Source organism: Seriola lalandi, unplaced genomic scaffold (genome assembly GCF_002814215.2).
Source record: "Seriola lalandi dorsalis isolate HSWRI2012SDOR001 ecotype SW California unplaced genomic scaffold, Sedor1 jcf7180002054946, whole genome shotgun sequence".
NCBI lineage: Eukaryota > Metazoa > Chordata > Actinopteri > Carangiformes > Carangidae > Seriola > Seriola lalandi.
The window spans coordinates 948,122-965,694 of record NW_019525497.1 but is presented as its reverse complement, the minus strand read 5'-3'; the positions used below and the strand labels follow the sequence as shown (position 1 = coordinate 965,694).

Genomic DNA, 17,573 nt, shown 5'->3' with positions numbered 1-17,573 from the left:
TGTATCCCCTCTGACAAGAAGCTATGGGATTAGCAAAATAGTGTATAGATGCGTGTCTCTCCTTGGTCACCTTTCAAAACATTCTTTATTAACCCCTTCTGTCACCGAGATAGTGTTATTGTTCCTTACGAGCGCTGATAATTGCCGTACTTTTTTGTGGAAGAATGTTAATACCCGTGGCTTTAAGCAGAGCTGGAAAACTAACTTGCCAGCTGAGCTAGCTTGCTAGCACATAACCAAGCTGGGCTCGACGACATAATAGGCTGTTGCTCTGCTTTTGGGAACACGGTGTGCTCGTTGTGTCAAATCAAGCCAGCTTTCACCGAGACGGTTTTCTTACAGTATCTCTGCTCTCGCTTATCTTTCGAGATCCCCTTTGTTGTGTAATCCTCTGCCCGGGCCGTGGCACCAGCTCACTTACTAGCAACTTAGCCGGTCCACGGTGTGTTCGCAGCGTTAGCAGAGCACTGCTCTCATTGCGCTGGCTAAAAATACACTTCTTGTCCCATGCTCAGTGCCCCTCCAAAAGTGGTGGGCTAGTCCACGTTGTACTTGTCTTCGGCTTTTCGGGTCACATTGCTCGGAGTTTGGCACTCTACATGGTCACTACAGTGAAGTTAAGACGCCTGGAAGAGCAAGCCGGACCCCGAGGTTGTGAGCCGAGCTGGCCTGATCTAACCTTACATCGTACCGGCTGGTGGTGGCTTCAGGTCTGTGGCTGATCGGTGGCCGAACATCATTTTGCCCTAATGGCCTTGTCCTGTCATCAGTTGTAATATAACACCCCTTGGTCCAGCCGAGGGTTGCAAGACCAAAACTTTGTAGAGGTCGGAGAAAAACGCTTTGTTTCTACTGTCAACTGTCTGGAGATTGGCGAGGCAGACTTCATCTGTCCGGAGCAGGCCACCATGTCGGAAGATAACAACGCAGACAAGTTCATCAAGGTAATTTTAACAAAATGAAATGTGAATCTCCATGCAGGCAGATAGTAGTTTTCACTTTTGTTGAGGAATCAGTTTCGGTCTTAATTTAATGAAGTTAAATGAAGCAAGTGAAGCAGCATTCATATACACCTATGGTGGAAATGTTAGTATCCCTTAATTGAGATTGGAGATTATCACAGAGACGTTATTTTACATACTTAATTTGTTCTAGATTCGGATTGCTGTTACTTCTGTCAACATGATCTTAATTGCTTATTGCTCTAATAATGATTCTCGAAGTAGACTGTACTAAAAAGTAGACTCGACATTGCATCCATGGAGTTTTTGTGTAGCTTACAAATATTAGCAATGTAAATCATGAAAAGTGGGTCATGGAAAGTTTTACCCATGATGAACATTAATGTGGTATTTGGATTTATCTAGCAGGGTCATGGTTAGTAACTGGCAACTTTTCCATCCACCCTGGCTCTGGGATTTGTTCCTGGCCTGCTCCCCTCAATGTGTCACTGCCCGGGCATCTATGTCAGCAGTAAAATGTGATCTCAAGTGGCCCTGGCCCCTGCTTTCACAGTTGGGAAAGCAGTAGTATTTGAGAACTTGAACACACACTTTGTATCCATTGGGGCAGTTATCGTGAAAAGAGATTAGTGGTTTAGCTCAATAGCTATGAGCTTAACCCAGGCTCTTTGGTGTCAAGACCCTGAAACACTCTTAACCAAGAAATCATTATGGTAAGCTACGGTGCATGGCTAAAATGCTCCAGAACAGGTTCAGTTCGGAGGATTGGAACAAAGTGTGTAAACAGCCTGTGTAGTTTTTGCCTAACTCGATTTGTTCCAAAACAATTGACATTTACATTGTGTCTTGTATTATTGCTGCTGATGTATTGACTGTGTATGTGGTTGGCTTGTATTTACAAACCCTTCATAGATATACTGGAAATAACCTAGAATGAATAGACAGTTAATAATCAGCTTTATTAGACCCATTATCTAAAACCGCCAGTGCCGGGTGAAGGGAAGTCAGATCCATCAAAGATATGAAGCTTATGCTACAGACCTCCGGGCAGTTGTGTAGTAAATGTCAGCCCCTTGTCCTGTGTTGCGTAATAGTCAATAATCCCAAATATCATCAGCCTCTTTGTGTTTACAGAGAGCAGATTGGACTGACAAGGGGGGCAGTAGGGAGGAGACATTGTGGTACCTGTTGGCAGTGGCTCATGATTACACGCACTGTGCCGGCCAAAACCAGTATATTCTCAGGAAAGGAGGAAAAGGGCTAATCTAACAATTTTCCAGCCTCGAGTTTGAGGTTTTGTAACTTAAACAGATGATGTCTTGATTATAGCAGTCTTTATGTAAATACCTCACAAAGCTGGAAAAATTGACAAAAATGTATTCAAAACCAGCAAAAGTCTAACTGTAAGAACTTCAACTCCCTTCTTCCAGGATATCATCCGACCCATATTTTAAAATCCTTTTATAGGCAGCAGTGACTAAGCTTACCCACACATACATTTTTTACAGCAGCCAAATTGTGTTTATTTTCAAGAACAATGTGCAGGACGAATTATGCTATCCTGAATCTTGACAGGTGATAACAGATAAGGTAGTGCTAACACAAGGCAGAAAATAAAATGCATAGCTCTCTTACACAGTGCAATGTCAGTAGAATCTGTCAAAATCTTCTGTAAGTATATTCTATTATTATTATTATTATTATTATGTTGTTTATACATGGATAGACTATATTATGATAAACAGGAGTTTCAATTTCAAATTTTGATTTTACTTTTATACTTGGGTGTGGATGGTGGTAAGCTGTTGCTTGTGCCACATGATGTAAATTATGATGATAATTGTGCAAAGGGGATCCATAAACTTGTAAAACACCACACTTCTACACAAAAGTTTGCCTTTTATTTTTTTCTTTCAAACATTTGATATGTTGTTGGTTTGGTTTCTCTTCCCGACAGGAGACATCCATTCTGGACGAGTACAACATAAACTGGACACAGAAGTTGGGAGCTGGCATCAGTGGACCTGTCAGGTGAGTGTGAGAGAGAGTTTGCCTTTCTCCTCTCTCTAAATATTATCTTTTCAACTGATTTAACTGTGTTTGTGCTGCATTACATTGATGTCAAACTGTTGCTGCAGGGCCAGTGTTGCATAGACAGAACTCAGAACAAAATGTTTTTATTACACCAGGACCAGGAAAAGTAATATTGCATAACCAGGAGACGTGATCATGGTATGTGTTTGGGATTGAGAAATCAATTGCTGGGAAATGGATGATCTTTTTGGAGCTGTCTTTCTTGACTGGTTTTGTGTGGGGTTGCAGAAATCATACAGGGAGAAATCTGCCATGCTTGGTTAAGATCAGCTGTGAGAGGAGAGCCAGGATCACTCAGATTGTTAGTTTAGATTAGATGTGAAAATAGTGTATTGTGACTCAGCATATTCTAAAATCCCATGATAGGATTAAAGAGAGATAAATATTAATATATTGCTCAGCCTTTGCAGTGCATAATTAAACCACTGTTGTGGATGCTGCTGTGGAGTGCATAAGATATGGTTTCAGCCTCACTTTTCGCACACCAACCAGACGATTCAAGTATGATGTTAGATCAGATGTAGATTATTTGCTAATAGGGTTGTCGAAAAGACAAACTTTCTGTCCGCTGCCAAAGAACCTACGTTTCTGATGTTTGCCACTTATTACTTCTCCAGTGGTTTTATTGCATCATGTTCACTGTGGCACCAACTCACCAGCACAGTTTGACCTTATACTTGACACATTAACACATTGAGAATATGAAAGGGCTAGACGCTTGTCACTTGACTGGGCTTCAACACACTGGACCAACTTCTAGTGTGTAGCAACACCACAACACAAGGCTTAATATGGAGATGTTTTTGTAACCATTTTTGCTGTTGGTGGCTCAGTTGGCTCAGACACAGTCCATATAAATACATACATAAATACAACCTTAAGTGGAAGTATCTTGGCCTGTTTTTGAAAGTCTTCTTGTGTAATTCCTTAGCTTTTGCAGGTTTTAGTCCACATTCTATAGATTAAACTTTCTGCAACGTAATTAACCCTCTTTTGGGAAGCTGCATTCAGAATAGTGGATGCTTGTGAATACACAAGGGATCAATGATGAACATCAACAGTTTTCTTCATCTGTGCACCTCCCTCTGCATTCTTCAGTCTTTTCCACTTCAAGCAACGGGACGTAAAATATCACAAGAATGCACATATTTCTGAAATGCCAACAACAAGCAGCAATGCCTAAAATTGTTTTACATTTAAACTGTTATGTGCTTCATGAACTTCTGTGGTTGATCTGGAAGACAGATTGAAGTTGTCACCAGGCTTGAAAACTCTTCATTGTGCTGCAAGTTGAATCAACACCTGTTAGTATCAGTTGTAGTACCTGTTTTTTGCAATATCTGTCATACTCAGACATTTGCCAATGATGAGTGCATTTGTTTCTCCCTTTTTAAAACCGCCTGTGTGCATCAGTATTCTCCTCCCTCGCCTCAGCTATTACTGGTATAATCTCTTCATATAAATAACTTGTATTTGTCTTGAGATTTATTCAGTTACTGCAAAATGTTACTGAGAGGCACTGGCTGCTCCAGCAGCTTTCTAAGTCTGTTTATGCTATGTGCAGTTTCTTTGGTGCAAGTCTGACAGCCCTGCTGATTCCAGCTGTAATGTATCAGTGTCTGTCGCTGATTCCTCCTGCCCATTCTGCACTTTTTAAACTATCACAGGTCTGGATCAGCAGAGAGCAACCTGTTATTTCCTAATATGTATAGTTTTGCCTCAAGTAACAAAAATACTGATAAACTGAATCATCAGCCCTCCATGTAAACTTACTCTTAAATTCTATGATTCATGCTGTACCCTTGTTTCTTTTGGGCAACTCTTCACCCTCTCTCTTTATTTTTCTGACTTTGCATTTCACTGAGATTCATGGAGACTTTGGTACAATATGAATCTTTTCTTGATTCATCCACACACTCACCTCTCTCTGTCTCATAACACATTCATGTCTTTAACTCTACCAGCCCCCTTCTCTTGAACTGTGATTCATTAGGTAGGTATTGCTTTCCAGTGAAGTGAACTTTGGCCGAAGCAGAATGTTTCTTGCAGTAATGCTTTAATAGTGTAATCTGAGTTTAAGGGCCAGAGGTTGCTGTTTAAAGTGAATATTTGAGTCCTTGCTGCTTAGAGAGGGGGAAAGGAGTTTATGGGCTTTTCAGAAAAATGAAATGTATATCCGCAGTCTGTAGCTCAACTGTGTAATGTTACAAAATTGTAGTTTGAAGAAAACCATTGACACAGATTTTCTGTTTATTTCAAACTTGGGAGAATTAAAAATATACGACAGCTGAGCTTCTTTGGTAAAGATGCAGGCATGATTTGTATTTCCCATAACAAACTGTGATGTTGACAAAATACAGTTCTGAACTCCAAACAGTCTGCTGCTCTCTCGTCTCTGTGTTTATATTAGGATAAATTTAATTTCACAGCACATCTTACCCAGACTTGAAGAGGGGCACAAATGTGTATCAGCTGTAAAACAACATTCAAGCACACAGAAACTAACAATAAAGCCTGAAGACATTTAAATAAAACCAGAAACAAGTATTACAAACTCATGCTGTGCAGCTAAACATTGTTCACACCCATTGGAGCTGAAATTATTAGTGTAATAGATAAGCTGATCAACACATTGCAAATCTGCAACTCCAATGAAAATTGAACATTGAGTCATTTTTAAGTAAAAGACAGAAAATTCCCCAGTGTGACTACTCAATGACTCTTAAGCCTGTGGGTAGAAATAAATATCAAAATTTTCTGGCCAAATTCTGTTGAAATGTGTATGAAATGATGCACAACACAACCAGATAATTTCCATTTGATGGAATGATACAGCCACAACAACAACGAGTCTTGGCTTTAAACATTTCACTCAATGTAAACATCATATGGCTTCAATGAAGAGTTGAAACAAGCTTTTTCATCCTTAAAGCTTCTTTTAAAGGCAGCAAACTGCATATTTATGTTACTGGCAGCAAAGGTGACAGCACATTTGTTGAGGAAAAAGCAGAGTATCCACACACAGGATTATGGCTCCTAAATCTCATGAAAATACACATTGTTCCACATGGATATCAGCTGTGTTTTTATAAAGACTGGAGACTGTCTGGCATTTTATTGAACTCCTGATGTCCTCTTAGATAATTTGTGGTTTTGGGCTGTATAAATAAAACTTGACATGATGTTAATTGTGTTTCTTTATCATATACATAAGAATGCTGCAAAATGCCCGGCTGTAACTGTTTGTTACGTGCCACACTACAGAAACCAACTTACTGATCTTTTTAATGATCACATTGGTGACAAACATTGGGTTATCATATTTAGTCACATGTTTCTTGACTCTTGTTTTCTTCCTGTTCAGAGTGTGTGTGAAGAAGTCAACTCAGGAACGCCTGGCCCTGAAGATCCTCATTGATCGCCCCAAGGCCAGAAATGAGGTTAGAGGAAACACTGTCGCAGTTGTGATTAATGCCTGTTGTTTGTTGCCTTTGGCCATATCACTATGCCATGGTCCGTCTGCCTGCCTGTTATCTGTCTTTATTAATTCTTGTTTTTCTTTTTCCTTGTCAGTCTGTCTCCTGCGCTTCTTCTGTGTCTTTGTATGGGCTTCTTTGTCCGTAACATTGTCTCCCTGCGGTGAAAAGTTTGTCTAGCAGCCTCTGCTTGTCATTAACAGCCTTCTGTTTTGATCAAGCAGCTTATTTAGCAGTTAAGCAGTGAGACACGCAGTCAAAACAAGCAACACAAACTGGCTTCACACAGGCTCTCGCTGCTGAGCTGGGAAAGCTGTCACTGACGAGCGAATAGACACTGATTATTACTGCTAAACAATATATTTTTTAGCCGCTATCATTTTTTCAAATGAGGGTGTAGGATGAGGTTTGCAATATATATACGTATATATATTATATTGTCTATAAAGGTAACAGTCTTATAAATTACTCTTTGCTTTGTTGCATGATTTAGCGTTATTGCAATGAGAAAGTTGGATGAAGCCTCCTTACTGTTAGCTATATTACTGTTAGCTGCATTATTTGCTTTTCCATTAGTAGAATCTGTTTTATTTAAGTTCTTCAGGTAGCTTTTGCAATGACAAGCATGAGTTACTGAAGATAAAACCTATTCCTGTTAACAGTTCTTGAGTCACAGCTCATTTGCTGAAGTACTAAACCATCTCCAGTTTCCTGTTGTTCAATACTCCCCTGACTTCCTCTGTAAATACGATGAAGGAAAAAGAATAGTAAACAAGGTTTTTACATCCAAAGGAAATAATAAAATGTTGCAAGCAGTAATGTATAAAGCCTGGATTTTGGGGATTGAATTTCTGTTAGTGCTTGTCTACACATTGTGGTAGAGTTTGGGGATATGACAATATATACTGTGAAACCATAGAAAGGTGTCAGCTGTTAGTGCTTTCACTGTATAGTTACTGAGGTATCACTTTAATATCTCTTGTTGTATTAAGCCTTTGTGTCACAAATCAGTGGGACTTTTTAATGGCAATATTGAATCAGAATTCACTGGGTCAGCATATATATCTATAAATCTATATATATATATATATATATCTATATATATATAGATATATAGATATCAGTATATAAAAATATGTGTCGGCTCATGGTAGAATAGGGCTTTTTCACAGCAGACATTTTGACTTATCACAGTAGTAAAAGCACAGGCACTATTAGTAACATTAACAATGGCTCTGCTCTGTTCAGTGTGACAGGGAGCCAGCATGCACAGTACCAGGAAATGGAATTCAGCCATCATTAATTTTCTTTTTTTTTTTTTTTACACCTGTGTTATTGGACATTTTATCAAAAATATTCTAGTTATACAAAATTGGTTCATTAGCATTAATTCTGAAGATATTCTGGATTATGGACTTGGAATTCTGGGGCACCAATAATTTTTACCAGCACTGGCAGAGAAGTGCCCACACTCAACACCAGAGTTTTATAGGGACAAACAAAGTGATTGTATTCAGGATGGGATAAAAATGTAACATATTTAAGTGAAGTACTCTACACACAGTGTTTGACTCTGTTTCATGCAGGTGCGTCTCCATATGATGTGTGCCAACCACCCAAACATAGTGCAGATCCTGGAGGTTTATGCTAATAGTGTCCAGTTCCCACATGAGTCTAGCCCAAGGTGAGGAGTTCTGTGTGTGTGTGTGTGTGTGAATATTTTTGTAAAAACTTATGCTTTTAATTTTTTTTTGACAATCCATCTCTTGTCTCTTTTTGACCATCCACACCTCCTTTCTTGTGTTTCACAGAGCGAGGCTTCTGATAGTTATGGAGATGATGGAGGGTGGCGAGCTGTTCCACAGAATCAGTCAGCACAGGCACTTTACTGAAAAGATGGCCAGCCAGGTCACTAAACAGGTAGGTGAAGACACACATATGCACACATAAACACACTCCAGCATATCAAGAGTCGACACGGACTGCGTTTCTTTAAGTGCCATGAATGTGATTTTGTACAGTAAATATTGAATTCTGGTCAGACAGTCTTTGTTCATCAGTGGTTTCCTATCCTATTTTTATTCTGTCAAGATTCGTCTGTCTGCATATTTCTTTGTGTGAAACATTTTCTTCCTGTGGGTAACTGCATGTCTCACGGCCTCTCCATGTCATTAACATCCCCCTGCTGAGATCAAGCAGCTCATGCGGCAGTTCAGCAGTGAGACACATGGTCAAAAGAATACATACGGGCTCAAATCAAGGCTGTTTTTACAAAAAGAACATATGATAGAGTGGTGTCTCAGTCTAATGTTTTTTTTCCTCCTGTAGATCAGTCAAGCCTTGGAACACTGTCACTCCCTAAATATTGCACATCGTGACCTGAAGCCAGAGAACCTGCTCTTCAAGGATAACTCTCTGGTAAGTAGCTGGAGTTGCACTGGATTCCACAGAATAAATATAGACATGAATGCTGCAGTTTTAAAAGTATACCAGTACCACAACTGATGCCACTGCTCCAATACAGTATATGTTACAAAGGAATACAAACTTTGCTCTTTAAGTCAGCAGCCAGTGCTTTACTTAGTGAGACACTGTAAGCAGGAACATTTTCTTGGCCATATTTGACTGTGGCCAAGATAATGTAGAGGAAGATTGAAGATTTGGAAATTGTCCAATCTGAATTTGCTGTAATAGACTTTGAAATCCATCTTTACTGTGGCACCTTCAATGATATCCCAAACGTAATGTAAATGTAAACTCTTGAGATATAAGGAAGCTGAGATGTTTAACAGGAAGCTACTAAAAATATGTTTCTCTGATCACTCCACATTCACACTTTTCACTCTGTGATTCTGTCTTTTCCACAGGATGCACCTGTGAAGTTGTGTGACTTTGGCTTTGCCAAAATTGATCAAGGAGACCTGATGACCCCTCAGTTCACTCCTTACTACGTAGCACCTCAGGTAAAAAAGGAAACATAGAGCACATAAAACATGCTTGATAACTCAGGAACATCTTGATGGATTCTTTCTGGTACTGTTTCTTGTCTAGGTACTTGAGGCTCAAAGAAGACACCAGAAGGAAAAGTCTGGAATTATACCTACCTCACCCACTCCTTATACCTATAACAAGGTGAAACATCTGTTGGATTAAGCATTCACCCTTACACTAGGTGTTGCAAGCCATGTCCTTCAATTAGATTTTTTGTTTTGAATAAATGTCTCTTTCTTTCTTTCTCCAGAGCTGTGACTTGTGGTCTCTTGGTGTGATTATCTACGTAATGTTGTGCGGCTATCCCCCATTCTACTCCAAACATCACAGTCGCACAATCCCAAAGGACATGAGGAAGAAGATTATGACGGGCAGCTTTGACTTCCCTGAAGATGAGTGGAGCCAGATCTCCGAAATGGCCAAGGACATTGTACGCAAGTAAGTGTTTTTCCTTTCTTTTTTTTTTCTTTTTTTTTTCTATGTCTCTAAATCACTCATGGCAAAAACTAAAAACATTTCTTAAACACTTGTTAGAAATAAGTGACAGACCTGCGTGGACTCATTAGTTGACTCAGTAATGGCTGTTTGTGGCTGATTGTGGACTGAAGCTCCCATGATGTGTTTGTGTTCTTCATCCATTTTTAACACCATTTAATGTTGTTAGTTATGTAGTATTCACTTTTATTTTTTTTGACTAAACTGTATATCCAAGTTGTTATGTTTTTGGTGTTTATGTGTTTTATTCCTGTATGTTATTGTCCCTATTATCCCCACTTGTCTTGCCTCTTCCCATATCTGCTTTCTTCTCTCTTGCTTCTTTATTTTCATTCATCACATCCCTCTGTCACACTCACTCATTTGTCATTTCTCTGTCCAATAATTTGTCTTCTGTCAATTCCTTCTCTGCTCCCCACAGGCTGCTGAAGGTGAAGCCAGAGGAGAGGCTGACTATTGAGGGAGTCTTGGCTCACCCTTGGCTCAACTGCACTGAGGCCCTCGACAATGTGTTGCCCTCTGCCCAGATGATGATGGACAAGGTGAGTGGGAAATTAAAGGTGCAAAATATTGCATTGCACCAATTTTTGTACAGTTATGCTGCTATTCCTGAATGAATAGACCAGCAGAGGCCACTGTAGAAAGTTAGTCAACTTACCTATGATAACATGCGGTACACTTCTTCCTTTTCTTACTGTCTGTCCTCTTACCTCCCAGGCGGTAGTTGCAGGTATCCAGCAGGCTCACGCAGAGCAGTTGGCCAACATGAGAATTCAGGATCTGAATGTCAGCCTGAAGCCCCTAAACTCTGTCAACAACCCAATCCTCAGGAAGCGGAAACTCCTAGGGTATGATTGCTCTTGTGTCAACTTTATTGTAAGCTGTTCTCATAATTGTTTTTTAGAAAGTTTAGAGACATAAAATAGTTATTTTTTCTGTATTCTGTAGTATAGATACATTGCACGTACAAGTATCATCGCACTGCTTAATGTAACTAAAATCTCATTCTCTTCAGATACTGTTCTCCTAACTGAGTCTTTGGTGCTACATGGAGTCTATAGTCTTAGTTCTATAGTCTTTAGGGGTTCCTGTATTGAATAAAAAAAGCAAAATTTGAGTCTGAAATGTGTTTTGGTGTCCATGTTGCAGCCCCAAGCCCAGTGACGGTTTCTTCATTCATGACCCAGAGAACGGAGGGGAAGACTCCAACGTAGCACTGGGAAAATTACGAGATGTCATTGCACAGTGTATACTACCACAAGCTGGTCAGTAAACCCTGGTGTTTACGATATTTTAACAAACGACACTAAAAATGGATGCACAACCAGTACTTCACTGATGAAATAATATACTCTGCATATTTTGTAGACTGAGTATATTGCATATCGGTGTACACTGGTGTAATCTGCTGCAGTGCAGAACATCACAGAGGACCTGTTTGTGTTTCCCTTGAAGTTACATTGGGTTAATGAGTGAAGTGACGTGTCTTCAGTAGATATGCTTTTCAGTCATTTCTATTCGACTAATAAGTATTTTCCCAGTTGTAGACGAAAACAAAACAAAGAAACCGCCAATGTGCTCAAGAAACAGATGATCGACTATTAATGATTTTTCCAAAATTTGATTGGCTACAGCTTCACTGTGGCTACGCAAGACACCCAAAATGCTGACATAGTCACCCACGCTTTAATAGCAGTGTTCAAATTACGAGGGACTCAGGACGGGAGCCTGGAGGGGTTTAGCTCCGACAATAACCCTTAAGTTTCCTAATTTTTTAATGGAAAAAAAAGGAAATACATCACATCAAATAAATATATACGTATGCAACTCTGCCCTGGTCAGTATGCCTGACTTTATCTGCTGCAGAATTGCCTGTAGCATGATCCAGACGTGTGTGGATTTTCAGCCAGATCAACGTTTCTCAGCAACCAGCTACTGGGGTGCACCTACTACCACCACGTTCATTTCAGCAGCCTCTGTCTCATCATGTCTGTTGTGCATTAAAACTGAGTATTGTGTCAGTCAACATGTAGTGAAGACTTTACTGCCATTCCAGATGACACACGTTTCGTGAAGCAGGTTTCCTTTATGGTGAATATTTTTGTCTGTCCAGGAGAGAACGAGGACGAGAAGCTGAATGAGGTGATGTATGAAGCCTGGAGGTTCAACCGAGACTGTAAACTGCTGAGAGAAGGCCTGCAGGGGCTCAGCTGGGACGGTCAGTACCATTTCCTCTTGTCTTTATCTGGCAAAAATCAAAGCAGCTGTGTAATCTTTTCACATTTAGGAAAAAATGATTTCCCTATGTCTGACATTGTCAACCTTTTCTTCAATATCAATAAATAAATAGGCAATACCAGCCATCACATTTCAGCTCAAACTGGAAGTGATATTGAAGGCCTGATGGCTGATTAAAGGATTGTTGATGAATAAATTAATCAGCAACTAGTATGACAATTGACTTATTGTTTTAAGCATTTTTCAAGGAAAAATGTCAAACTTCAAGCTTCTTAAGTGTGAGGATCTACTGTTTTCTTTTGTCTTATGAGATAATAACTATCTTTGGGTTTTGGTTCAATATATTTGAGTGAAAGAGACGGATTAATTTTGACAGACTAATTTGTATAAATAAGCAATTAAGCACTACAGTCTTTGACTTCTTTTGACTTCTAAAGGCACCAGTCGTTGACTCATTTATGTAAATGTTTTGCTCATCTAGTCATTTATTGTTACCAGGTCCTTAACCACCAGCTTTTTCATTGCAGGACGAGCCTTCTCAGATAAGGTTGACCGCTTGAAGTTGGCTGAAATAGTGAAACAGGCCATTGAAGAAAAGACTAATCTCCAAGAATCTCATTAGTAAATGCTGTTTTTCTATCTTCTTTTTATATTGTTTATTATGACCCTTTTTAACTCATATCTGTAAAGACGCTTTTTTATGTAAAATGATGCGCTAAATTTTTGTTTTTTTTCATGAATCCACTTGCAAGACCTATTGTACAGCTGTAGATATATTTCAAAAAGGACTCATTGGTACTATAATGTTTTTTTAAATGGACACTGGCAAAGAACATTGAAAAAAAAACTATATTTTCATTTTTGCAAAAAAAGATAAAAGATGAGAAAAATCAGTGAAAGAAATTATTTTCTGGGAGGGAATTTTTATTAGCTGCTTGTACAAGATGTCATGTGTTTTATCCCAGTTATTTCATTTTATTCTATTTTATTTTCCTTTAACCATCCTAAGAATTTTATTTATTTAAACCAAGAGTTCCATTATTTTATACTTAACTTGTAGCCTGGCAGTGGGCTTTAAAGTAAAGAGAAGCTGTCTACGATGTGACGTTGTTCTTCCACACACTTTCTGAATCTCAGACTAAGTTTAAATTATATGAATCTTTTTTTTTTTGTGCAACTTTCCCTTGACCAGAGGTCGGAGGAAAGGGAAAATTGTGGTAAAAGAAAGTGTCATAAAATAGAAAAAAGCAGCCTCAAATTTGTTCATTTTGTCACAAACCCTTTCTCAAAGCTGGTAAGAGACGGTGCTGAATAGATCTAAGCAGACTAGATCGACATAAACAATCGCTGGTTTCCTTTCTGACTCATTTAGATCAAACAAATCTTAAGGTAAGGTCCACTTACTAGCTTTTTTCTGAGCTTTTAACTGTCTCACTGCCTTCTTTAGAGGATAGTTTTTTTCAGACCCCAAGATTGCTCTAAAAAAAGAAGCTGGTAAGTGGACGAGTGAAAACTTTATTGTCAAACTGTTTCTGGGGTCAATATTGAGTTTTCACACTCACTTAGATTCACGTAGGTTTCACAATCTCCCAGTTTTAACTCCTCCACATGAAGTGATGATAGTGCTTGTCAGCTTCTGAAGTTTGTGTCTGGCTAGTAAAATGAAGTGAATTATTTCAAATATTTGCAACAGTTTTTCTATGTCTGAACATTTATGATGTGATTCTGAAAAGGTCTAAAGTTCAGTCTTCGTTTAAAGTTGTTGATGTATGAAACAGACACAATATGAGCTGCTTTGACGTAAAGTTGTATCAACTGGAACTCAGACCAGGGTCAGTTTATATTGAAGTCATTTTTAAAGCAAGACCGCTTGCTACATGAGTACGCAAAAAACATGAGACATTTTTGGTGCAATGTCGTTGCTGTCGTTGTGACAGACACGATCAGTAGGAGGTTTCAGCATGAACCTTGAACAGTTCGGTTAGATTTCGGTGTCATAAAACTTGCTGTGCTACTGAATGTGCAATAGGGCAATAATTTAATCATGTATTCACAATGCATGCATGTACATGGCAGTGAGATAGTGTGTATCAATTTGTCAGTATTGCTGTCTAACACAGATCTTCCCTATTTCCCTTAGAAGGTCTGAATATTAGCAAATGCTCCCTCCTTTCACTCATCCTCACCTTTTAGTTGTAATTAATATCATATCATTGATTAGCCAGAGTGAAATCTTCACTGCACTGTTTTACTCTAGTGCTCCAGTCATATCTGATATTATTTCTTCAGAGAGGGGTTGAAAGAAGGGATTCCTATTCAGGTGATTGAATGAGGCCGTGACGGCTAAAAGTGCATGTTCTCTTGTTCAATTCAGATTATGTCTAACACATGTTGTTTTGTTTTTTTTTGTTATATTCAAAAATCCTTAAAAGTTATTTGTGAAATTCCCCTTTGATGAAGTCTTATCTTTATAAAGAATTATTTTGTAAACATGCTTTCATGTCAAGAGTACTGCATTAACCATGTGTTTTTTTTTTTTTAACGTTGATCTTTTCTTATCTTATGAAATAGTAGGTCTATTCTGAGCGATTAGCAAACATTGGTGCAATATATCGTTGCTTTCCAGTGAAAACCATGTATCTCCAATCCTGATGAGATACACTGAAGGATTCAGTGTTCCACAATGGATTTAAAAGAATTTCCTGATTAAGATAAATAAACCATTTGAAAACATATAGGATTATATGAAAAACACACTGTTTTATAGCTTTAAAAAAAAGTGTGTTTTTCTTAGTTGATATTTTGGTGACAATATATTTGTAACTGACATGAAGACAAACTGCAAGCCTTCCTTTGTTTGTCTGTACTTATTTAGGTTTGGCTTAAAAACTAAAAATTGAGCTAATGCTATCATTACTAACATGATTCTGAGAGATAATTTTGACTGGCCCTCTTGATGACAGTTTGTCATGCAGTCTGTCTTAAAAGCTTAATGATAACCACAGCTTGTGCTTGAAAAGGCCTTATTGTTACATGTCTAAGTTTTACGCTCAAATGTGCCTTGTTGATGGGGCGGCATCTTCATCCTTTCCTGCTCTCATCAGTAGAAATAAATCACAGGATGAAAGGAAAATTTAGAATCATTGAAAGTAGTGATTAATATTTGTCCTTTTGGCTGTGATTTTCTTGTTTTCATGTGATGACATGAAGGTTATCAGTTCACACTGCTGGGTATTGAGCAGGAAACATATGTTTCTTTTAGCACTGCATTTGGCAAAAAAAAAATGTATCCAAAAAAAAGGAGAAAGATTAATATAATCATTAATATCATAAAATAACCCCGTATTTCACAACTTAGACGTCAAAGGAATAGTTCAACATTTTGTAAAATTTGCTTATTTCTTGCTGAGAGTTTGATGAGAAAACCACAATTCACTGTTGTGACATCAGTTACTGTATGTTTTTTTACTATTTCTTAAACAGGCATAGCAACTTGTTTCCGCTGGTTGCCTGGCAACAGGTCCTAGCCAAGAAACATTCTGGTACATAGCCCTCGTGAAATGGCTTATTGTCGTTTTTAAATGAACAAAATTTTGTGTGTTTTTGAGTCAGCTTTACAAGTGCTAGTACCTGTTGCCTTGCATACAGACAAATATGAGTGATATCAATATTATTTCTACCACAAAGCAAAATCATGACGCATAACAACTTCCTAATGCTTGCATTTAAAGCTGCAATTGATTGATTGATAATTGATTGATTGATTAGTTGACCAAATTTTCTGACATTTTACAGCCTAAACAACCAATCGATTAATCAAGAAAATAATTGTCAGATTAATTGATAATATAAATAATCGCTAGTTGCAGCCCTATTTGCTTTAATGTGCAGAGGTTGGATCATTAATATTTGAGTGTAACACATCAAGCGTACAGTATTGCAGAATCAGCATAGCTTCTCACTTAAGTGGAACCTAAAATGCTGCTGTTTTGTTTTACTTTGACCATGTCTGTGTGGATGTGTGAGTGTGTCATATAATTTATGTTTGCGTGTGTCTGTGTGTGGTTCACTGTGCTGAAGCTTCTTTGTATTTTTGGAGGCCTATGAATGAATCAGAGCTGCTTCCTCTAAATCTTTCCCCATCCACAAATAACAGAGTTTATTACCTTTGCTACCCGAGAGAACATTATAATTTAAGGACAGTGTATTTATTAGCAATTTTGTACTGTAAAATCATGTATCATGATATTGATACTCCTAACAACCCCAAGGGAAAGACACAGTTATGCTCAGACACCATGTACCTGCTCTTTGCTGCTCAGTCTGGCTCAGTGTTATTAAAAATCCCAGAGAGCAGATGGTTTTGAAGATGCTACCTCCCTCCCCTGCATCCTCTTGAGTAGTTGCTGCTGCAGGACGCTCTCAGACTGACATTCAGGCTAACAAAGCACTAGACATATTTCACAAATATTAAGCAGTTTCCACTAGTCACTTCCTCTCTCTTATCTGCACAGTGAAGAGAGGCAAGATTTCTAGCTCTCCCAACATGGTTGCTGACTAAGGATAAATAGCTGTTTTTATTTAATACCAGCTCATTAAAAATGACCTGAAAGGCAGAGATGGTTTAGTCAGCACTTCTGCTCTTGATAAATACTAGTTGCTTCCGTTTCCTCTGCTGTATGTGCACTCATAGAGTACAGAGAGATGGGTTATTTTTAATATATATACATATATATATATATGTATATGTATAGTGAGAGAGATTCAAATGTTTGCTTCTTTGGGTCTGGCATCAAACAGATGTAAAGAGGAAGAAATATATTTCACTTGAAGTAGCCATTCCTGTTTGTGTTGATAAGTCAGGGAGAAGTGTTGAGGAAAGAAAATCATTTCAAAGTATGGAGCCTCTTCTCTGCTTTACCAGTCTTGTTCCTTTTTTCCTCTGGTCTGGCAGTTATGTAGCATGTACCCAAATCCCTCTCGAAGGACTCACTGTATTTTCTGTCAACATCTATTTTCTGCCCTTTCTGCCTTCTTTGGAATGTCATCAACATGCTGACTTTGTAATAAAGGAATTCTTTGACTTTTGAACATAATTTTTGTTTTTTAGTGTTGTTTTTTTAAGGGTTTATTAGTGTGTATTCCTGCTTGGATTAATATACAGTCCATAATCGTATTACTCTACATGTAAAGGATAGTTTGTACAGTTGCACTTCGTAATGAGAGGAATTTAGCTTGCTGTGAGAAGCTTTGAGTCATTTAATTTTGTAAAAATGCAAATCCACTCTCAGCATTTAATCTTAAAGTTGGCCATATG

The 17,573-nt window shown here is 38.3% G+C and overlaps 1 protein-coding gene across 1 annotated transcript; it reads left to right on the top strand.

Annotated features, from left to right (window-relative positions):
* Positions 1 to 17,352, top strand: mapkapk5 (MAPK activated protein kinase 5). Its single transcript, XM_023394223.2, has 14 exons — positions 1 to 944; positions 2,920 to 2,993; positions 6,421 to 6,496; positions 8,119 to 8,216; positions 8,344 to 8,452; positions 8,861 to 8,950; positions 9,400 to 9,495; positions 9,584 to 9,664; positions 9,774 to 9,961; positions 10,440 to 10,560; positions 10,736 to 10,866; positions 11,168 to 11,283; positions 12,132 to 12,236; positions 12,784 to 17,352. The coding sequence occupies exons 1-14, from the start codon at positions 909 to 911 to the stop codon at positions 12,876 to 12,878; spliced, it is 1,416 nt and encodes a 471-aa protein (XP_023249991.1). The 5' UTR covers positions 1 to 908; the 3' UTR covers positions 12,879 to 17,352.
* Positions 17,353 to 17,573: the final 221 nt, after the last annotated feature.

Bases quoted from the DNA above. Each gene is read 5' to 3' on its own strand.
- mapkapk5 (XM_023394223.2), top strand. From the start codon at position 909: ATGTCGGAAGATAACAACGCAGACAAGTTCATCAAG. The intron at 6,497-8,118 runs GTTAGAGGAAAC...TGTTTCATGCAG, and splicing joins GCCCCAAGGCCAGAAATGAG to GTGCGTCTCCATATGATGTG. The intron at 12,237-12,783 runs GTCAGTACCATT...TTTTCATTGCAG, and splicing joins GCAGGGGCTCAGCTGGGACG to GACGAGCCTTCTCAGATAAG.